General features: G+C 35.2%; 1 protein-coding gene across 7 annotated transcripts in view; it reads left to right on the forward strand.

Moving 5' to 3' along the window:
• FAM3C (FAM3 metabolism regulating signaling molecule C) overlaps positions 1-24,041 on the forward strand; it is a 48,210-nt gene that overhangs the window by 13,672 nt on the left and 10,497 nt on the right. For 6 of the 7 annotated variants that reach the window (XM_032276164.1, XM_032276169.1, XM_032276167.1 and 3 more), the window contains exons 2-8: positions 427-481; positions 4,745-4,849; positions 11,294-11,323; positions 12,077-12,200; positions 20,072-20,130; positions 21,259-21,309; positions 23,670-23,754. In XM_032276164.1, coding sequence (XP_032132055.1) covers positions 469-481; positions 4,745-4,849; positions 11,294-11,323; positions 12,077-12,200; positions 20,072-20,130; positions 21,259-21,309; positions 23,670-23,754 — 467 coding nt within the window. In that variant the 5' untranslated portion in view covers positions 427-468. Of the gene's footprint in view, positions 1-423; positions 482-4,744; positions 4,850-11,293; positions 11,324-12,076; positions 12,201-20,071; positions 20,131-21,258; positions 21,310-23,669; positions 23,755-24,041 lie in introns of all 7 variants that reach the window. The other variant, XM_032276163.1, reaches the window with a different exon arrangement.

The following is a 24,041-nucleotide window of genomic DNA, read 5'->3' on the forward strand; positions in this document are numbered from 1 at the left end:
CCCCGTTTCAACAAATAATTTGTTCCACAACTACATAAGCAGCTTAACCTCTTTGGACTTCATCTGCAAACTGAAGATTTTGAGCTAAGAATCAAAAGTTTCTTACAGATGCATAATCACTGAGAATAAGAAGGCATTCTCTTCTATTCACAAGCTTGATAGCAGACTTTACTCTTTGGTCATTTAGCTAGAGAACTGAGGACACAGCAGAATAAGACACAGACCCTCCTCTTGAGGTCTTTATGGTCCAGTGGAAGGAGACAGGCCCAGTGATGAGATTTTTTTTTTTTTTAATGTGCCAATGTTGGCATAATACTTAGCAATGTCATAAAATTTATTAGTTTGTATACCCCATTTCAATCTCAATCTAAGGAGGAATGTTTATTCTAGAGCTATTGATATTTGCTTTTTGTTTTGATTTTTTAGGAGCATATTTAATGAAAAGCACCATAGACTGAAAAACCAAACATGAGGGTAGCAGGTAAGATATTTAATTTAGTAGAAGTAATTGTACTTTTTAATCTGTTTGTTAAAGAATGACTAAAGGATAGGGTAAATAATCTTTCTCAATATTGAGAAAGTTAAGCTGAAATATAATCTAAATAATTATTTAGCCCTTTATTTTTAGGTAGTTGGCAAATCACAAATTGGACATTTAGTCAATATTACATGTTTTTTTTGTTGTTGTTCAAGTCTTTTGTTGAAATTACAAGTGAGCATCTTAAATCTGAAAATCTGAAATGCTCCAAAATCCAAAACTTTTTGAATGCCAATACATGATGCTCAAAGGAAATGTTTATTTGAGTATTGAGGGTTTCAGATGATCAGATTTTGGATGTTTGACTGGTAAGTATGATGCAAATATTCTAAAATCTGAAAAAAAAAATCAAAAGACTATATATAATGCCCATATAAAGAATGGTTTGACAACCTAGGGAGGCTGATTTTTGTTTGTGCTATGTTCTAGCTTCTCGAGAAAAGTAAGTTATAAAGTTTTAAAGTTTAAATGTTTCATATGTATGTACTTAAGGTGTATGAAGGATTTGATAAAATACATGTTTTTGCTCAGTCTTTATTCAAGTTTAATCTGCATAGGTGAGGTTATGTGTAAGAACATTAATCTGTTTAAGGAGCATATTGAGAAAAAAACACTGTTAGATATTCATAATATTAAGGTAGTTATATTTAAATATTCTAAAAATGGAGGGGCTGGTGACCTCTTCCTGCATGTGTAGTAAAAATAATTGTGTTTTCTCTAACCAGTCCTATCAACCAAAGCCCTAGAAGAAATGTATACTTTACATGGAAATTTCTACTAAGCATGTGCCCAACATAGGTAACTTGTAATTTCTCAAAATCAGGATAATTAGTCTTTTTCTTAATTACCATCTCACCAGCAAACCAACTGTTTTCCTAAGGGTGCATCTCTTAGAAATGCGTAACGTTGAGTTGGGTGAACAAACCAGTCTTCATACTGTGGTCATACTTGTATAGAATCAGGGGCAACTGATTAAACATCATGATTATTAAACACAGATGAGGGCTGTTATAAACACTTTTGTAGAAACTTGAAAAACTGAATCTCTTGTGAAATTATAAAGCATTTTTTTTAAAGTAACTGTACAATTGTTGAAGAAAAATATTCTCAGAAATGAAGAGCTTGTTTGTGGTTTAAATAAATATTGTCTTTTTATGTGTGTGTGTGTGTGTGTGTGTGTGTGTGTGTGTGTGTGTGTGTGTGTGTATGTGTGTATGATCTTTGAGTACAGCAGGACTTCCTATTTATGATTTCATGTCTCCAGATGATTTTTAAAGTACATTATTTAAACATGCCAATTTGAAATAAAGTACGTTTCTTCTTCTCACATAATTTTAAATTCATGTTATTCAAAATTAACTTTGTCATTTAGTCCATTTCTCTGGTTCTGACAATTCCCGGGTTAATTGATGAGTAATTACTCACTGAGTGCTTATTTTGTGTTTGGCACTCTTCCTAGTATAGGTCTTGAGGGAACTGCCTTAATTGAATGAATAAGGACAATTAGCTATTAGTTTATTGCTTTTAACTAATTAATCTCTTCTAATTTTTTTTTTAAATCTGATTGCTTTGAAATATCCTCATAGCCATTCTTCTTACAGTGAGTCATGAATGTCTGAAGTGTTTACTTTTTGGCTTGTGAAAAACTGGAACACACTCAGATTAATGCAGTATGTGACTAGGAGGAAGAGGGAATCTTATGGGAAGCTAAGAATGGGAATTATGGTTGGTATGGTCATTTGAGTATTTAGGTTCCATCAAGTCCAGAACGGGATGCTGGTTCTGGACTCAGGCCAGCTCTGGGGGCGATCTCTGTAACAGAAGTTCCAGAACTCTACCCTCGTGGAGACTGCTAGTTTCTCCACCTCTAACTTTTGTCTCTCTGAGAGCTTCACTTTCCTCCTAGTTGCTCTGATGGTTCAGTATAAGTGAATAGGTCTTGGTTTAGGACTCAGTGTTGATGCTGACTAGTTATGTGACCTTAGACAAATGATGTAAAATTTTAGCCTTGTTTTCCTTATTTGTAGAAAAAAATAATGCCTTGAAAAGCTATGCAAATGAAATTATGCTTATAAAGCATTTAGTGCTACAGAAGACACTAAGGAAACGGTATATGTGAGTGTGTATTATATATATGTGTGTGTGTGTATATATAATGTTTGTATATCACTTTTTTAAAACTTTTAGGCTCAAGGTTACATGTACAGGATTGTTATCTAGGTAAAATAAATGGAGTGTTGCAGGGGTTTGCTGTATAGATTATTTCATCACCCAGGTAGTAAGCATAGTACCTGATAGGTAGTTTTTTAATCCTCATCCTCTTCCCACCTTCCACCCTCAAGGAGGTCCCAGAGTCTGTTGTTCCCTTCTTTATGTTTATGTGATCCCTTCTCAGTGTTTAGCTTCCATTTATAAATGAGAATATGTGGCATTTGGTTTTCTGTTCCTCTGTTAGTTTGCTTAGTATAATGGCCTCCAGCTTCATCCATGTTGCTGTATATAGCTTTTTTAATGTAGGCTCATATTCAGCTTGGTATAGAATTTAGTCTGTAATGTTCATGTTACTGTCTTGATATTTTAATTATTCAGTTTTGAACAATGAAGTTTTCATGTGATTGTTTTATGGGACAGGGAAAAGTTATCTCTGGTTGCATGTGCCTATGATTGCTAGAAAATAATTTGGTAAGACTATCATGTGACATGTAATTTTCGAACTCTTGGTCTTAGTCTTAATTGATCAAGAAGGACTATGCCACCTGTTACTACTTATCTACTTAGCAAACAGTTGTTGATAGTATTACTATATAGAATGCACTCTGCCAGATTCTGGGGAGAAGGGTTCAAAGCCTAATGAAATTTTGCTGTCTTATGCACTAAAAATGTAGCCAAATTCTAATTGCTCTTGAAAATAGGAAGCATGTTTTGGAGGGGACAAGGTAGGAAATGGAGAAGGGAGGCAGGAATTGATTAGTAGATTAGTATTATAGTTAGGCTTCCTCATCGATCTTTCATTTCTGCATTAATAGTATTTCTTTTGGCTTTTTAAAGACTTTATTTTTTTTTTTTTTAGAGCAGTTTTAGGTTCACAGCAAATTTGGGAGGAAGGGACAGAGATTTTCCACATAATTCCTGCCCCACTCTTCACATAGTCATCGGTAGAGTGTTTCTAAATAGAAATGAGTAGGCTCTGAGAAGCAGTAGCTTTCTGAGCATCTTCAGTTCATTGAAGAGTCTGCCCGCTTGGAGCTTTGCATGTAGCCATGTTATGAAGCATATATGATAGATACCAAATTATATCCTGCAGGAATGAAGAAGGCCTGTCCTAAGGTACTAAGGTATTCAGTATGAAGAAGAAGGCTTTGTTGATTACCATACTAGGAGGGCTTATGTAGCTCCAGGAGATGTGTGGTTAGTGTTAGGACAACAAATCTAACATGTCACTCAAGAATTCCTTGCTTAGTGGACATCATAGCTTTAGCATCCCCAGAAGGTCCACTGTTTTTGAAACATCCTATATTGTATTGCTCTTTATATTTTTAAAGGATAAGGAGTGTGTCATTCAACAAACTTGGTGGTGGCGTTCCATTAGTCATGACACTTTTGAGTAGTCAGCAACTTTTTTTTTTTTTTTTTTTTTGGAACGGAGTTTCGCTCTCGTTACCCAGGCTGGAGTGCAATGGCGCGATCTCGGCTCACCGCAGCCTCCGCCTCCTGGGTTCAGGAAATTCTCCTGCCTCAGCTTCCTGCGTAGCTGGGATTACAGGCACGCGCCACCATGCCCAGCTAATGTTTTTGTATTTTTAGTAGAGACGGGGTTTCACCGTGTTGACCAGGATGGTCTCGATCTCTTGACCTCGTGATCCACCCGCCTCGGCCTCCCAAAGTGCTGGGATTACAGGCTTGAGCCACCGCGCCCGGCCACATGTAGTCAGCAACTAATAGATAATTTTTTGCATATAAAACTAGGCAGATGGTTCAAGCAGTTCTTTGTCTAGATAGCTAGATAATCTGAGAATTATTTGATCAGGAAAATTCTTTATCTTGAATTGTTTGTATAATTTTTGTGTAACTCAAGTAAAATTAAGAGCTAATAGATACAAAGTAGGAATTTATTAATCTTAATTTAAAACATACTTTTTTCATAGAAATGCAAAATAAAAGTTCTATGGGCTTATGAAGTTATGCTGAAATATTTCTGTCTTTTAGGTGCTGCAAAGTTGGTGGTAGCTGTGGCCGTGTTTTTACTGACATTTTATGTTATTTCTCAAGTATTTGAAATAAAAATGGATGCAAGTTTAGGAAATCTATTTGGTAAGTTTTACTTTTTTTTCCTTTCCGAAATCTTATATTTGATGTGGCCTAAAATTTTATCAATTATCAGCACTGAGTCACTCAGCTATTTAGTTTATCTAGAAAATGAAATATAATTGTTATATATCCATAAATGTGATTTGTTAGAATATTTTAAAGTGTATAGCAAGACATCTTGGAATAAATTTAGTATAAAGAATGAATTTTCTATTCAACATTTGGAACATATGTAATGAGTCTATTTTATACATTTTTAGAGGCGTTAATCATGGCATTCTAACTGCACTTCTAAAACATAAAATACCTCCAGGCTTAAACAGTTTTCATATTTGAGTTAGCTGCTAGAAAACTTGAAACCGAATCGAGCTCTCAGTTAACCATATGATTAGGAATCACAATAATCCATTTTAGATCCCAGCCATAGAAATCCATCTTGCAGCTGGCTGTGATGGCTTGCACTTTGTAATTCCAGCTACTTGCGAGGCTGAGACAGGAGGATCACTTGAGCCCAGGAGTTCAAGGCTGCAGTAAGCTATGATCATGCCACACTGCACTCAAGCCCGGGTGACAGAATAAAACCTCATCTCTTAAAGAAAAAAAAAAAAAGAAATCAATCCATCCTGCTTTCCTACCCTTATTTTCCCTCTGTGGCATTTTTTTTTCTAACCCACTCATTTAATGTTGCCATACTGTAAATGTACCATTATAAGGTACCTTAACCCAGTTTTTTAACAGAATCCTTAAGTTCATAAAACAACATTTGAAATGTTTTTATAGGAACTAGTTATACATAGTGCTATTGTAGATGATTGTATATGAATATCTTATTGAATCTCAAGTAATTGCCAAGCATGCATTTCTTTTCTATAAGTATAGCATTATGAGAGTGAAGAATGAAATTTAATGTTGACATTGAAGTGGAAAACAGTTATTTAACCAAGGCGCTATATAAGAGCACAGTCATGCGTCACTTAAAGATGAGGATACATTCTGAAAAATGCATCATTAGGTGATTTATGTCATAGTGAGAACATCATAGAATGTACTTACACAAATCTAGATGGTATAGCCTACCACACACCTTGGCTACATTGTATAGCCTATTCCTCCTAGGCTATGAACCTGTACAGCATGTTACTCTACTGAATTCTGTAGGCAGTTGATCACAATGGTAAGTATTTATGTATCTAAACTTGGAAAAGGTGTAGTAAACACATAGTGCTATAATCTGATGGGACTGCCATTCTGTATATGGTCTATTGTTGACTGAAACGTCATTAGGCACCACCGGACAGTAACTCAGAATCTCTTCTGGAAGCTGTTTTTGTAGATTTTTATTTGAATCTAGAGAAACAATGAGATTCTTCATAGATCCTTGTACTTACATTGAGTAAGCTATGACTAAATTATTGTTTATAATATTAAATAATTAAGCATGAAAAGTGATTAATCCTAGAAACCATGTTTTGATGTAATAGGCAGAAGTCAATTAAAATAACTGAGATCTTTGGACTAGTGAGTTTTGCCTTCCGTAAATTCATGTTTGAAAAGAAAAATCCCCAAGACCTAATTCAGTTTCTGTTCTCATGCTGCTGTGAAGAAATACACCAGACTTCGTAATTTATAAAGGAAAGAGATTTAATTGACCAACAGTTCTGCAGGGCTGGGGAGGCCTCAGGAAACTTATAGTCATGGCAGAAGGGTAGCAAACGTATTATTCTTCACATGGTGGCAGCAAGGAGAAATGCAGAGTGAAGCCGGGGTGGGGGGAAAGTCCCTTATAAAACCGCCAGATCTTGTGAGAACTCACTATCACGAGAACAGCATGGGGTTAACTCCCCCCATGGTTCAGTTACCTCCCACCAGTCCCTTCCACAACACATAGGGATTATGGGGACTACATTTCAAGACGAGATTTGGTGGGGACACGGCCAAACCATATCACTCCCTTTCACATCTAATCTGAAGACTCCATTATTCCAGTGCTTCTCAAACGTTAATGCCAAAAGTATCTCCAGAGAATCTTGGTAAATGCACATTTCTGATTTAGTGTCTGGAGTGGAACCTGAGATTCTACATTTCTGACAGCTCCGAGATGATGTTGAGATCCCTATCCGTGGACTGCATACAGAGTACCAAGGCTTTAAACAATTCTGATACGTAGTCTTCAGTTTTGGCATAAGCCTTTTCAGGTGACTTTTCTTACAGTGACTACTTAAAAGTACTTTCTTGTACAGGTTGAACATCCCTAATCAGAAAATTCAAAATCTGAAATCTTTTGAACATCGACCTGATGCTCAAAGAACATGCTCATTGGAGCATTTTGGATTTCAGATTTCTGGATTAGAGATGCTTAACTGGTAAGTGTAATGCACATATTCTAAAATCTGAAAGAATCCACATCCAAAATATTTCTGGTCCTAAGCATTTTGGATAAGGGATTCTTAACCTGTATTGCACTGAATTCTTCCTTTTGTACTCTCAAGTGATTTCAGTTCACTGATCTTGTTTCTGCCTGCTGGAGCTCCCTTTTTCATCACTCATCGCTCTGTTAAATTGTAGTCATTGTCTGTCAGACCTTCTGTACAAGTTTTCATCTTTTCTAATAATGGAGTCCTCCCTTTCAGCCATTCCTCTTGATAAACTGGTTATTTTCTTCCTAAACTTGTTTGTTTTTCAGCACACATCCTAAAATGAAGTATCCAGGTTCCCGCATAAAGTAGTTATTGCAAAGTATAGTGAGATTTTACTTTAGTTGTTCTGGTCTGTGTACTTATGTTATTACCTAGTGGCTGGCCTTCTGGCCTTTGAGAGTACAGTTGGTTTCAGTTGAATGATGGGGCAGAAACCACATCGAAGGCATAGAGGACTTGTTCTGTGTTGCTCTGGAAGCAGCGTGCATAGCTAATTCTTCTAAGACATGTTGACGGTAAGAGAAGAAGCTTATGAGACGGTAGCTTGACCGAAAAGCACATTGCACATATTTTTCTTTTTTAAAGTAATAGGCTTTCACTTGTCTATAGGCCTTAGATGAAAGTGCAGTGAATGACAAATGAATGTGAAGAGACTGAACCAGCAAGGAAAGGAGGATTTTTGGGAGAAGGGAGGCAATGGGACCATTGGTACAAATAGAAGTTATATGGGAAAAGACACAATGTTTTTAGAAAGAAGAGTGAAGAGAAGGCTGGATGAAGCTATAGTGTGATATAGTCACTGTACACATGTAACTGGTGGTTCCTCTCTGTGGTAACAGTCATGTCTGTCCCCATCCTTTGTCCTCCATCTTTGCCCTACTTTGGATCTTCATCTCTAGACTGTTTTTATAAACACATAGTGATGTTCCTATGTCATTCCTCATCTCTGATATCTGCCTGTCTCACCACTTTCAGAGCCATTTTCTTAAAACTCAACAATCTTTAGTACTTCCTATTACTAGAGGATAAAGCCCTAACTCCTTACTTAGGGTGGCACCCAAATTCCCCCAGCCTGCCTTTCTCAGCTATTCTTCACCTCTCCTTCCTGCACGGGTCACACACTTGTGCCACTCTGCAAACCTTCTGCAACTTCAAATCCCCTCCTGTCCTTTCAGCCCTAGCCTTTGCTCATCCTAGTTCCTCACCCTGCACGTCTTTCTCACTTTTCAGAACTTTGCATAAATTCCCCTTCTTTGGAAGAAATTGTGTTTGAATCTCCCTCTTTAAGAATGTATTGCTTCTTTTTCTGAATGTTTGTTCTAATTTCATAGTACTTATATTTTAGTTTGGCACTGGTTTTAATCATAAGCCTTACATTAAATAACTTTTTTCTTTTTTTCTTTTTTTTCTTTTTTCCTGTGTCTATCTCCCTTCACCCAAGAATGAGTCTTAAAGGCAATATTTTGGTGCTTCACTCAGCATCTAGCATTGGGTGCTGCAGATAGTAAATGCTGATTGAGTGAAAAAAATGTAGGTAACAGAGAATTAGGATTTCTACATGGAAAGGAAGAATATTTCCAAAGTGAGATTCACAAAAAGCTGTATTAGTTGGAAAATCACTCATAGTCAACTATGAACAAACGTCCAGCTACTTTAATCTCCTTTTTATTTTTTTGATTTTTCCTAATCTGAAGAACCTGCATAGTGTTCTTGCATGCATTTTAGCTATTTGATTTAGACATTATTAGGACAGATGGTTATTTTGATGTCAAAACTGAAGTGTAGTACTTTGTAACTTTACTGGTTGCCAATCTATTGAATTGGCCAAAATTTAATTTGTGTGGTTTTATTCTCATTTCAGACTATTTTTAGCAAAGATGGATGTATGGTTATCTTTGTCATTCGTTTAGCATCTTAGTATCTGAAAGGATAGTGAGTTTAATCCAGCAGGAGAATTCTTGCTGTAATTACTGTCTTAAGGACCCATAAGGTTAAATAAATACAGCTCTTTTGGTGACAGTTTTCCATTTTTTAAACTTACTTGACAGTTTCTATTAATTATGTAGATTCATGTTTATTATGTAGTATTAATTTAGAAAAATAAAACACACATTTCTAGAAAGGAAGAATGAAAATTTTGTCCACAATTAGTAGTTGAAATTACCAATATCAATTGTGAGTTTTTAAAAACAATTTTTATAAAACTTTATTTTGAGATAATTGTATTTTTTTTTTTACAAATGCATTTGAATATACAGAGAGATGCTGCATACACTTAACTCAGCTTCTGTCATTGGTAATATCTTACAAAACTATAATACCTTATCACAATCAGGATATCAACACTTATACAATTCACCCATCTTACTCAGCATTGTGGCTTAATGTAGTGTTTGTTTCCAGTGTGAATACTTAACTAGTAAATGTACTAAACACAGTTGAAATTATTTTTGTGTATACTGATGCAGCAAATACTTAATGTTCTATTGAACTGATTTATTTTTACCCTTTCAGATTTAAACCGTCGACATGTAGCATATACATAAATTATTTGAGACATCATTATAAAGTACAAAATATTTCTGATTCATTAGCCTGACTTATTGAAAGATACTCATTGATGAAATGCAATAACTAAATGTTTATTATTGTTCCTTGAAGTGAACATTGTATATGCAGAAAGAAATTAAGGATTAAAGCTATCAGTGTAGTTTGAGGGGAAGAAAGTTGTAGGAGAGGAGGGATTTTTGTGTTTGCATGTTGTTCTTGTATTCTGTACTTGCACAGCAGCCTGTTAGTTTATCTGTTTGGTCACCAAGTGCCAAGATTTAGTATAGGCCTTTTGGTTTTGATGTGTATTGGATAAAAAATGAGCTTTTTCTAGAAAAAAAAAGTCTGTCACAGAAGTTTCTTCACCTTCAACCATCTACTCCCCTTACTTTTACACAAATTAAATGGAGGTGATACTATTTACTTAAAAGCCTGATGATTAAAAAACTGATTTTCCCAAAATTATATCTCAGTAAAGTTTATTTTTTCCCCTAAACTGAGTGTAGATAAGTTTTGTTTTCTGCTTTGTTTTGGGCATTAAGCTGTTTCCGTGTTACTATGTTACCTTCATGGTTTTAATGGTGCATAATATTCTACTGAGTGTTCTATTGAGTTAATGAGCTTTTATTTACTTGGTCAGTTTCCTCTTTTTAAACATTTCAATACAGTCTTTTAGCTTTAACTTTCAGCTTACCAGTTTGAGTATTGGACTTACAGGAAATTCACAATTATCTAAAATAGTTCAGAACTAAAAACTGTGTGACTATTTATAGCAAGACAGCTGGTTAACATTTATCACACTGCATACTTACTAGTCAAATCAGGAAATGGCTGCCCATGATACTTTGATGATCTGAGTTATAATCTCCTGGGCTAAGATCAGATGTTACTGCTTTTAAAAAGCCCTAACTGTAATTACGATAGATGGTCAGGTTGAGAACTACCACATTCAAGTTAAGATTTGACTTAATGGATTCCATGAACTGATAAATTGTAAATCTTTGAGTAATGACCTTCTCCATCCCTGGCACTCGCAATCACCTAACCTCATCACTAAGATAAGTTCATGTGTATTCTCTAGGGCTTTCTTTGCATATTTATACACCACCATACAGCAGCAACAACTTTTAAACGCCATCATAGTCACCAAATTTAGATTTATAAACATTAAAAGGTAAGTTTGTAGAGTAATTCCTGATTTAAATTTAAACTTATAGTAACTAAAATTCAGAATGGAAAGGAAAAAATAAAACATTCCATTGGCATTAAAGTACTACCCTTCATTTCTCTACTTAATAGCTTATAATGAATTGTACAGTGTAATGTTACTTTCTCACTTTTTCTTATGAAGTGATATTCATGTTTTATTTGTTGTATACTGAGTAATTATTTGAACATTTATTTTTAAATATATTTTAAATGTGGCTACTTACCAGTAGGCTCATTCCTTCTAACAAAAGTAATTGTTTTTTTTTTCCAGCAAGATCAGCATTGGACCCAGCTGCACGTTGTAAGTATTTCATCTCAATGTTTTATATATGATTTATTCTGCCTTATTTTAGGCATATGCGAGCTTACAAAGTGTCAGTAGTTCAGTGTGAGCAAAAACTGATTAATTGCTTTTTAAAGTTATAAGGATGCTATTTGATTGGACAGCCCAAATACTTTTAGTAGTTATTCATGACGGATATTTTGTGTTTTTTTAGCTCCAGTATTATAAGTACAGAAATCGGTGTGAGGAGCAAGAGCAGAATTCCTAGTTAGAGCAATACTTTACATGGGCAGGTAGTCAGTGGAACATTAGGCTTTTTTTTTTTAATGATCCTGGAGGTGATGATTTTTTGTGCATATATGGACTAGAAGTCCATATATGAACTTCTAGTAACATTCAGAACCTCCCACATCCTGAAATCTAAAATTAACTCATAGTTAGATAAAATACATTTACACTAATGAAGATCATATTACTTGATCCATTTACATCCATTATTAGTTGGTTTCATAGGAATTTCTGGTGTCTGTTGTGGGGTTTTTTGTTGCTGTTTTTTTTGTTTTTGTTTTTGTTTTTGTTTTTTTTTTTTTTTTTTTAAGTTTTTTGGAGGTTCTTTGAAACCCTCTGGGGGAAAAAAAAATAGCATGTATTTTAAGATATGTGTATTTTGATGTTTTACATAATGCCCTTTGTGGTTTGAGATTTGAAACAAAGTGAGGTAGTCTATTAACTTGTTTTCTAAAAAAAAAAAACATGTTTTCTCCCCCAAAGCTACAAAGCCTCCCAGATATAAGTGTGGGATCTCAAAAGCTTGCCCTGAGAAACATTTTGCTTTTAAAATGGCAAGTGGAGCAGCCAATGTGGTGGGACCCAAAATCTGCCTGGAAGATAATGTGTAAGTATTTGTTGACTTGAGATTGTAAGGTGTGCTATTAAATGACAGCCAATTGAACCTGAGTTTAATGGATATTTTGAAAATGTATTAGGCATACTTTATTAATGGAAAGTGATTTCAATTTTTATTGTACAGCTTTTTTTTTCATGAATTCAAGGGACCTTAAAGTTCTTAAATTTTTTATTAGAGAATGACTAAGAACATAACACTTACGTAGCTTTAGAGAGATAAGAGATTTCCTCTGAGTGAATTCTCTAGATCTGTACTGTCCCATTTACTAGCAACAAAACACATTGGCTATTTAATTTTGATCCTTAAATATTAGGAAGAAAGTGAATTCACTTAAATTAAAATGAAAAGTTCAATTCCTTGGTATTCGTTACCACACTTCAGGGGTTCAGTGGCCACATGTGGCTCATGGTCACCAAATGAAACAGCAGAGAGGGCATTTTCATCATGGTAAAAATCCTATTTGCAACATTGCCCTGGACAATGAACACGTTCTCTTAAAAACCATCGTCTTTCATTTAAAATATTTGAGTGCTGTTTGTTGAAGTATGATGCGATCCAGTGATAACCTCAGGTCCATCACAGCACAAACTGGTTGCCACTAAGGTGAATGGTTTCCTATGTTGAGATACTCTCTAAAGGATGGTTTTTAGGATTTTTAATATCCTACCTCAGTGTCAACTGTTGTTTGCAAGTTCCTGCCACTTAAATTGCAAACCCTGCTTTTAATTGGTTGCTTTTAATATGCTATTGCCTAGAAAACTAGATGTGAGCTTATTTAAACTTCATATAAAAAAATACATTTGTCACTAATTATATAGAACAAAGAGAGAGTTTTATAGCAGAGAGGAAACCTAGGCAGCTTTTCCGAGCTGTTTGTGTGCCTCTTCTTTTTAATATAAAAGCTCTTAAATTTTTATCCTAGCTGCTTTTCAGGTAGTTAGCTATAAGAAGTTTATTGAGCTTCATGGGACAACACTTTTCTTGTAAAATTAAGGGACTGAGCTAGATGATCTTTAAGGTCTGTGCTCATTGTCTTTATTTTCCTTTATTATAATGATGATCTATTGTTAATCCATTTGTCTTCTGATTTCTCATTAGAATAATCCTGTTTTACTGACATGTAATAAGGCACTTGCATTTAGAAGTTTGTATATTTTTGAAAACATTTTCATTTTCTCGTTTTACCTTGTTTGGCTAAATAAACCCCAAATTTGATTCTAAGTAACAGGAACAAATTTCTGTTAGAATACCTAGCCCATAGATTATCTTGGATATCTATTCTGCACTTTTGATGCATGTAAATTTTAGTTCAGAGAAGACGAGATCAGACTATTTTTACTAGCAGGTTTTTTATTCATAGATTAAAACCGTAAACAACAAAACACACTCAGAAAAAAAGTTCCACTGTTTACCCACATGGCCTACAAGTTCCTGTGTGTCCTGACCCTTATTCACTTCTCTCCAGACCTTCCTGATCCTGGAGGCTTGGAGCATGCTCTTCTGTCTAAGATGGTCTTTCCTTACTCTTCACCTGGCTGTCTTCCTTCTTGTCCTTCAGTTCTCGGAGTACATATCACTGTCTTAGAAATTGTTCTCTATCCATCAACCTAAGTTGGCCAGCTAAAGATCTAATGTCAAAAAGAGAACAGTGCATACGTTGGAGCTTGGTAAAATACACACTGGGCTTAGAGCCAGACAATTTGCTTCTAGCATGGTGGACATGTCATGTAGCATTTGTATTTAAGTTTTTTTAACTTTACATGGTGGCAGGCCACCTATCCATCCTTATTCAGGAACCATTCTGCCATTACCATGAGAGATTAAATACTTAGCAGGATTTTATATCCAAGCCTCAGCTTTTAAAACTAGTTGCCACAAAAGGGCTGAATAATTGTCCAGGGATCCCCAGTGTAGACACTGCGGGGACCAGTGCATAGTCCAAGGCATTTTCCAGTGTAGTCTGTTGTTATGTTGAAAGCTTATGAAAAGGTGTTTGTTTGTTTTGAAGTCCAAAGAAAGAGTCTTGAGTTTTCTGATAATCATTTATTCACCTGTTCAGTAAGTATTTTTTGAGCATAGTCCCTTTTGTTACAGAACTTACAGTCTAGTAGGGGTGAAAGATGTTTAAAAAGTAAATGCAAATATGTACTTATAAATTGTGACACCAGCCCTGCAGGGCAGCAGTGTGTGATGAATAGTGGTGGAAGTGGATGAGAGGAGGTGTCCAACTTTAGATCGAGGATAATGGAACAGTTTCTAAGACTGTGTATTCTGAGAAATGAAGGATGAAAGGGAAGGACATCCTAGACAGAAGTAAAGAGCCTGCTCCCAGGCCTAAGATTGGGCAGCTCTAGATATGTGAATTAGGGCTATGCTGTATAGGAACTTGTAGGCCATGCAGGTAAAGGGTTGAGACTTTTTTTTCTGAGTATATTGAGAGCTTGTGGAAGGATTTCAAATTCTGGCATGTCATGATTTTATTTATATTGAAAAAAGTTATCTGGCTGTCATGTAAAATAAGTAAAGAAAGAAGATAGAAAGGACAATTGAAGCCCGTTGCCAGTCGCTGCCACAGCCCTTTGATACTGCCTCCCTATTGGTAACAGACTTTACTGCTTGTACATTCACTAAAATTATATAAGTAGATAATAACAGTACATAAGCAGATAATTTAATATTTTCAGAACACCTGCTCTGAGTACATGTAACTCGTTTTGGAAACTACTATTCTTGGATCAGTGTGTCTCAATGGGGGCAGTTTTGCTCTCCAGGGGACAGTGTAATTTTGGGTTGTCATACCTGTGGAGGTATTACTTGTAGAGGCCAGAGACACTGTTAAACATATTTCATTGCACAGATCAGCTCATCCACAAGAATTATCAGGCCCTTAAAATGAGAGGCTGGGTTTGAGAAACTGTGATACAGACAGATGATAATTACGATTAGGATGGTGGTCATAAGTCGATCAAATCAAAATCTATTATGGAGATGTATTAGGTGCCACGATCGCTCACATAAACATCTTTCTGTGCATAGGTCAGCTCCTCCGCAAGAATTACCAGGCCCTTAAAATGAGAGGCTGGGTTTGAGAAACTGATACATACAGATGATAATTACGATTTAGGATGGTGGTCATAAGTAGATCAAGTCAAAATCTATTATGGAGATATATTAGGTGCCACAGTAGCTCACACCTGTAATCCTAGCACTTTGAGAGGCAGAGGCCTCAGGTGTCAGGAGAGACAGGAATTGCAGCTTTTTCTCTCTCTCTCTCTTTCTCTTTCCCCTTCCCCTTTCCCTTCCCTTCTCCCTCCCTTCCCTCTCCCTTACCCTTTCCCTTCCCCTCCCTTCCTCTTTCCCTTCCCTTCCCCTTTCCCCTCCCTTTCCCTTTTTCCTCCCTTCCCCCTCCCTTCCCCTTTCTCCTCCCTTCCCCTTTCCCTTCCCATTTCCCTTCCCTTGCCCCTTCCCTTCCCCTTCCCCTTTACCTTTCATTCCCCTTTCCCTTCCCTTCCCCTTCCCACTCACCTTCCCCTTTCCCTTTCCCTTTCCCTTCCCCTTCCCCTTCCTCCTCCTCTTTTGTTTTTTGCTTTGCTTTGTTTTGTTTCACCTAGAGACAGGGTCTCACCAGGCTGGAGTACAGTGATGCAGTCATAGATTGCTGCAACTTTGAAGCAATCTCCCCACCTCCACCTCCCAAGTAGCTGGGACTACAGGCACATACCACCACACCCAGCTAATTTTTCTATTTTTGTAGAAATGGGGTCTCAGTGTGTTGCCCAGGCTGGTCTTGAACTCTAATGTTCAAGGTGAACCCTCCCATCTCAACCTCCCAAAGTGCTGGGATTACAGGTTTTTTCTTTCTTATTAGAGCACTCATAGAACTAACTTTTGCTCCAATTATAATTTTCATCTGAGGCGTATATTCATTTGATTTCAATTTGTATGAATTTGATATTAGGAATAGTTCTTTACGTTTGATTGTAATGGTGATGTTTGCTGCAAGAATAATTAAGATGGTTTTGAGGGATTTTTTTTTTTTTTTAACAAGGGATCAGATAATGTTTTTAGCTATGAGAGCAAAGTGGTAAAATCAAAGTTATTATGTAGGTACATAATCATTTAAAATGTAACCATTTTAAAATGTAAAAACTATTCTAAGCTCATGAGTAGTAAAACAAATTAAAAAACCAGTTGGTGGCATTTGACTCAGGAGCTATAGTTTGCCAAGCACTGCTTTAAACTAACCATCTTAAGAGGTGGTAGCTAACATAGAGTAGCTATTCAAAACAGAATTTATCTACAGATGATGTAATCATTTCCTTTAGAATTTTGCCTAGAGGTGTGGGGAGGGGGACCTTTATATTCATGAAGGATAAAAGAAAAGATTTCAGCTTGTGTTAGTAAGGTGACTAACCTTTATACATTTTAAACCTCAGTGGGTTTTGTGTGTTAGATTTTGTTTGAATTTCAGTTTTTTAAAAATTGATAAACTGCTGCCCTCTTGTGGGAAGCCTATGTCATCATGCTTCTTTGTTACCTTTATTTCTTTGCTTTATGATAGATTTCAGTCTGTAAAATGCAACGTCATACTCCTAGATGATCTTTACTTGGAAAAGTCACTGTGGCACTTAACCTGTTAATCACAGCAGTTGCTTCTTAATGATGAAGTTTACTTATGGAATATATTCCTAAAAGAAACAGAGCAAAGGCATTCGGAAACTTCCCTCTTCTTTGGTGCAGCTGAGCCAATAGTTCAAGTAATAAAGCATAGAACTTTTTAAATGTATGTGCCCCAGACTAGTACTTTTAGACAGCTTTGAGATATAATTCACATGCCATCCACTTCTCTCATTTATATTACATTGTCAGTGGTTTATTGTATTCACAGATATGTGCAATCTGTGCCACAGTCAATTTTAGAACATTTTTATACCCCAAAAAGAAACTCCGTACCCTTCAGGTAATACCCTTCTGTGCCTTTCTTATCCTGCCCTACTTCCCCATCCCCAAACCCTAAGTAACCATTAGTTTACTTTCTTTTTTTAGAGATTTGCCGATTTTGGACAATTCATATAAATGGTATATAATATTTGGTCTTTTGTGATTGGCTTCTTACCATAGTGTTTTCAGGCTTCCTTCGTGTTATATCATGTATCAGAACTTTATTTCTTTTATGCCTTAACAGTATTCCATTGTATGGATATACCACATTTTCTTTACCCATTCATCAGTTGGTAGATATTTGAGTTGTTTCCACTTTTTAGCTATAATGAATAACACAGAAACATTTATGTACACATTTTATGTGGACATATGTTTTTATTTTTTTATACTCCCAGGGAGTGGATTTTGTTTCAGATGTTAACTCTGTATAATTATTTGAGGAACTGCCAGATTGTTTTCCAAAGTGGCTGCATCTGTTTGCATTTCCACCAGCATGAGGGTTCCAATTTCTCCACATCCTTGTCAACACTTGTTATTATCTGACTTACTGATTATAACCAGCCTAGTAGGTGTGAAGTGGAATCTCATTTGCATTTCTCTGATAAATAGTGATCTTTTTGTGTGCTTATTGGCCATTTGTGTATTTTGGAGAAATGTCTATTCAGACCCTTTGCCCATTGATAAATTGGGTTGTTTCTTTATTATTGAGTTGTAATTTCCCTTTTGATTAATGTTTGTGTGGGGTATGTGTCTACCCTTTCACGTTCTGCTATTTATATCATTATGTTTAAAGTGAGTTTCTTGTAGACAATGTGGTGTTAGTTCCTGTTTTAATTCACTATGCCAATTTCTGTCTTTATTTGATATGTTTAAACAGTTCTCATTTATTATAATTATTGATATATGAGGGCTTAAGTCTACTTTTTTATTATCTGTTTTTTTTCCTGCCTTTCTATGAGTTACATGAACATTTAAAAAATTGTTTCTATTGATTTATTTATAGTGTTTTGAGTGTATCTTGCTATGGCTTCTTTAGTGCTTTCTCTCTTTACAGAAAACATTTGCAGACTCAAGTTCTAGACATCAAGTGAGGGAGAAAATATTATACAGTTTAAATTGAAATATATGTCATATCTATATCTGTTATATGGTGGATAGCACCAAAAATGTAGAAAGTAGTTTTCCAATATTTGAAAACTCATTATCTGATTCAGTTATCATTGACAGGCAAGTGGAATTCCAACATGAATCTTCATTATTTGTTTATCTTACTTATTAACATACATTAAAGTATCATCCAACATTTGTTAGAACTGAGCTCGTTCATCAATTGCAACCATAGTTTAGCTGCAGTTGTGAGTTGTCTGAAAAATCAACTAAAACATTCTGTGAGAATTGACTATGGGATTTATAATAAAGTAAATTATAGATTTTATTTATGAAATTGTATGCTACACATCCTTTATATCAGTAGTTTATAATAAATTATTTGCCTACGTGTATATATGTCTATAAATATATGGATATATGTGTTCATGTGTAGTCATGTGTATGCATACTGCCTCTCTCTCCTAAACACAGACCAGTTGTTAAATATTTAATAGCACACCATTGGGAGTATTACTTACATCTTGAAGTTTTGAGTTAAAAGAACTCACAATTTTGGTTTAATAATTCTAATTTGAACATTTGAACAGACTGAACTGATAACCAACAAATGTGTCACTGGTTCTTTCCATTATACAGTGTCATTGTCTTTATATCATGGTCACTGAGCTGCCTGTGGAAGTCAGTTGTCTCAGGTAGTCACCATGTAAGTGACTCATTCAATGCAGTAATTTTTTTTTTCCCATTTATTTATTTTATTGCATTTTAGGTTTTGGGGTACATATGAAGAACATGCAAAATTGTTGCATAGGTACACACGTGGCAGTGTGATTTGCTGCCTTCCTCCCCATCACCTACATCTGGCATCTCTCCCCTTGCTATCCCTCCCCAGCTCCCCACCCCGCACCGTCTCTCCCCTGTTTCCCCCCAACTGACCCCAGTGTGTAGTGCTCCCCTCCCTGTGTCCATGTGTTCTCATTGTTCAACACCCGCCTATGAGTGAGAACATGCGGTGTTTGATCTTCTGCTGTTCTGTCAGTTTGCTGGTATATATCCAAAGGATTACAAATCGTTCTACTATAAGGACACGTGCACACGAATGTTCATTGCAGCACTGTTTACAATAGCAAAGACCTGGAACCAACCCAAATGGCCATCGACGATAGACTGGATAGGGAAAATGTGGCACATATACACCATGGAATATTATGCAGCCATCAAAAACGATGAGTTTGGGTCCTTTGTAGGGACATGGATGAACCTGCAGTAATTTCATGAGTACAATATTCCCTCTTAGTATAGGGGAACTTTACAGTGCTAATTGCTAGGAGAATGTTCACAGTTAGGTAAAACATTCATGAAAGAGTGCTTCTCAACTCTGTTTTTAAATTTTAAAAGATGGGGATAGTATCTCATGTCCTTTTCATGTCACGCTGATGTTGCAGAAAGCAGAAAAGACATTATCTGTTGTTTGATACCTTAAGAATGGTGCAAAACATGTGCTTAATGTCCATGGTCTATGAATAATCTGAAGGAAAACAGTACAAAAATGGTCTATTATTTCAGCTCTAATATTTTAAAATATATATTTCTATTTGTGAATTATTATTTAAGGATGTTGCTTTAAAATTATTCAGTATTAGACTGTCTTCTCTGACTTAGACATGTTTTTAATTTCCTCTGCAGTGCTGAACAATTGAAAATATGTATAATGTTTCTCTAACCTTTTTTTTTGCATGACTTTATTTTTCTGATATGTTATTGTACAATATTTAATTCTAAATTTATTTCAATTTCTCTCCCTTCAGTTTAATGAGTGGTGTTAAGAATAATGTTGGAAGAGGGATCAATGTTGCCTTGGCAAATGGTATGAACAATTATTTTAGCTTATGGATGTAATCTGGGTATTTTTGTGTTTCAAAGTAGAATGCACTATCAAGGGGTCAGGTTCGAAAGTGCTGCTCTTGATGATAAAGCCCTCTCTCCCATCCTTGCCCTGCAAAAAATCTATAGGTAGAGACTTGGTATCTAAGAATCCATAGCATGTTCTTGAAAGTATCCTAACTTGCTGTGCAAGAGCTTCCCACAGGATTGTCAGAAAACAAGCAATCTGACATCACATTGTTAAAATCTTGCTTCAAATTTTGGAATCCTAACAAGAAAACAGATTGACAGGATTAAAGGGGTGTAAAATGACAAAGGATGGTGGATGATTAAATAGTGTAGGGGGAGGAACAAAGAATAAGAATTTATTGTAATTTTTCATTATTGGCCACATTCTGGTAGGTTAATTAGTATGAGTAAGTTCATTGAATCCTGAACATCTCAAGTTTTCCTTCAAAATCAAAGCCGAAACCCTGAAACCATAAAGTGAGGCCTAACTGCATATTGATCCTCTCTGTTCTGGTACAATAAGTATTACATAAAGCTGTGTAGGATGCTTGTGGAATATATAGAAACCACTCTAGTTTCATAGTGTAAAAAAATATATTTTACTACTTTCACAGCAAGAAGTAAATTTTTATGTTTCTGCTTTCTTCATTTCCTTAGGTAAATGGTTTGATATATATTTGTCTATTTCATTAATAGCAGAAAATACGTTTTATAGGGCAAGTTAATGTAAATTTTATTTAAAAAATGGATTTAATATAGAACATGGCATCTGATTCAAGGAGTTTTTTTTGTAAAACGTTTATTTTTGAGTAATTTTAAAATAAGAGAATATGGTAACAAATAAGGATGAAATATATCTAACTGAATTGGAATGGTCTACAGTCAGTAATGAACTTGTTTATCATCCTTTGGCTTAAAAGATTAGTGAAAAAGTTCTATTTAAAAATTACCCTTTAAAAATATATTCAGATTTTACATTATTCTTAAAATAATTTTTTCTATCCTAATGAATTCACATCAATCATTGGATAAGATCATTGGTCTTCCACAGTGTGTGATATATTTCAGTTGCATAATTTGATATGAATTTAATCTCTTTTAGGAAAAACAGGAGAAGTATTAGACACCAAATATTTTGACATGTGGGGAGGAGGTAAGTGTAAATAACATACGACTTTGTGTTCTTTTGCTGGGACTGACTTAATCAACCTCAGTACAATGCAGCCCATTAATGAGAGAATGATGATGCTATTTGTGTTAGTTCATTTTGTTTCCCTCACTTTCTGTTCACTAATCGTCCAGTTGTATTTAAGTTATCATTCATGTTATATATACTTTGTTCTTAGAAAAGATTTTTGTGGTGTGTAATTGAAGACAGTAATATCAAAATTGAGATTTTTTAAAAAAATTGTTTTCTACAGGATAATCAATTCAAAAGCTTTGGGCTCCTTTAGGTTTCTGTCTAAAATTTAAAAAAAAAAAAAAAATAAGTAATTTGAAGACCAGAATAACCAATGTAAGCATTTCTAACTTACGGGAATTGATTTTTTTTCGACATGTGATTTTTCAGTCTCAAAAATAAATCATAATTAAGAGCATTAGAAAGACAAGATAAACTATCAGTTTTAGAAAAGCAGTCCTGTTATTCATCCCGGTTCTACCCTTTGACTTGTGGCTAAGTTTTTAGCTAGATGAATATTTGAAGGAAGAAATAGAATTTTCTTTCTTGTTCATTGGACGTAAATCAATCCACAGATGTTTTCCCCTTCCATATTTGAAAGTCCCACAAGGAGTGGGATGAAGTCAACAGCACTCGGAGGCAAGGGACTGGCACCCCAAAGAAGAACGCTGCCCAGAAGAATGGGGTTTTTTCCTCAAGTTTGAAGGAAGGCCACACAATCTTTTGATTCTTTAATTTGAGAGATATATCAATATGACGATCTCCCCTGCACCTCCCCATTCCATTTATATATTCCCTAGAAGCCAACAGCGATTAGGCTTCCTGAAATTCACATGAAGAGTTCTCAGATAATTTAGCTTTTCTAACATATCTTCAGCTTGCAATAAGATGCCATGTACTATTTTGTTCTTAAATGAGATTAGGACAAAATTCCATAGCCATCAAAGCTCTGTAAACTTAAAATGTGACCATCCACTTTAGATTCTAAAGGCATAAATTGGTCTTGCCAAAATTTATTAATAGAAACAGTCTTACAGAACTGTTACTGCAATAAGTCATGTGACCAGAAGCTCTGATATTCCCTACTCCTCTTGTCACAGGTGGATTAATTACTGCCAGAAACATTCTTCTAGTTAGGAAATTGTTGCAGTTTATTACCACCTTTGCATTTAAATTGAAGTAATTTGTTAGCTGCTTTGTTAAATCTTCTTGAATTGAAAATGCTATTATAAAATATAATCAATTACAGAAAGTCCTTGGAAACTTTGCTGTGGAAAGAAACTTGAGTACATTTGAAGTAACCCCGTTTTGGAGTAGAATTAGACTTTGGAGCTGTAAGGAACCCTGACATTGTAAAGAGTTCAAGATGTTAAGTGGTTTCTAGAATCTGACCCATGTATCTGGCATCAACAGTTTATAGTCACTGAAGTGATTTATTTTGAAATCCTTGTGGATTTTGATGCAGTAGATAAAATGAGTAGTGACTATAATGTTTTGTACAATTAGTTTGGCTTTTAGTGATCACCTAACCTACATTCCTTCTTCCAGTTTATAACAAGTGTTATACCTAAGTATTCTTTAAATCCATGTATATGTATATTTTTAGATTTTCTAAAAATTACAGATATCTTTGAGAATTGGAGAAAAGCTGTATATCCTTTCCAGTAAAGTACCCTTACAAACAATATTATGCTTTTTTTTCATTTGGTTTTTGGTTTTTTGAGACAGGATCTTGCTGTCATCCAAGCTGGAGTGCAGTGGTATGATCTCAGCTCACTGCAACCTCCACCTCCTGGCCTGAAAGCAGTCTCCCTGCCTCAACTTCCTGAGTAGCTAGAACTATAGGCACGTGCCACCAAGCTCAGCTAATTTTAAATTTTTTTTTGTAGAGATGAGGTCTCACAATATTGCCCAGTCTTGTTTCAAGGTCCTGGAGTCAGGAGATCCGCCAGCCTTGAACTTCCAAAGTGCTGGGATCCCAGAATGTTTTTCAGGATCCCAATTATTCACATCTGAGAGATCTTTAAATTTCTTACTTCATAAGTCATGCTTTTACATAACTTACTATGTTTTTTTCATACTTAGTCCCAGGAATATTGGTACAAAAGACACAGGTTAAATCAGAAATGGGAAATCGTAAGTTGATAGTGGAATTATATTAAGGGACAAAACTTAACAGTTTTTCTGTATAAGATTTGTCTATCTTTTGGATTACTTTATGTTAGAAATTATTGATTTACAGATACTTTATGTTTTATAATATTACTTTTAGAGATGATCATGATGGCTATTCAGTCATTTTTTAAAACTCTTAACCCTTTATTTTTCTTCAGATGTGGCACCATTTATTGAGTTCCTGAAAGCCATACAAGATGGAACAATAGTTTTAATGGGAACATACGATGATGGAGCAACCAAGTATGTAAACTTAAAGCTTTACAGAACTTTCTGGAGCTATAATTTGTAATTATAAAAGCATTACATTTTCATTAAAAAAAAAAATCTGTAACTTTGAGCAAAGTAATCAAATCACCAGATAAACACAACTAACAATTTTTTTTTCCTTTGCTTTCTTCCTGTTTTTCTGTGTGAATATGTATCACACATATATTATCATGAAATTAGAATCACAACATATATAACATTTTCTATACTTTCTTTTATATTCTGGTTCTTAACGTTCTCAAATTGTTTTTCCTGGCATT

Source organism: Sapajus apella, unplaced genomic scaffold (assembly GCF_009761245.1).
Source record: "Sapajus apella isolate SASKATOON/1434 unplaced genomic scaffold, GSC_monkey_1.0 scaffold7, whole genome shotgun sequence".
Lineage (NCBI taxonomy): Eukaryota > Metazoa > Chordata > Mammalia > Primates > Cebidae > Sapajus > Sapajus apella.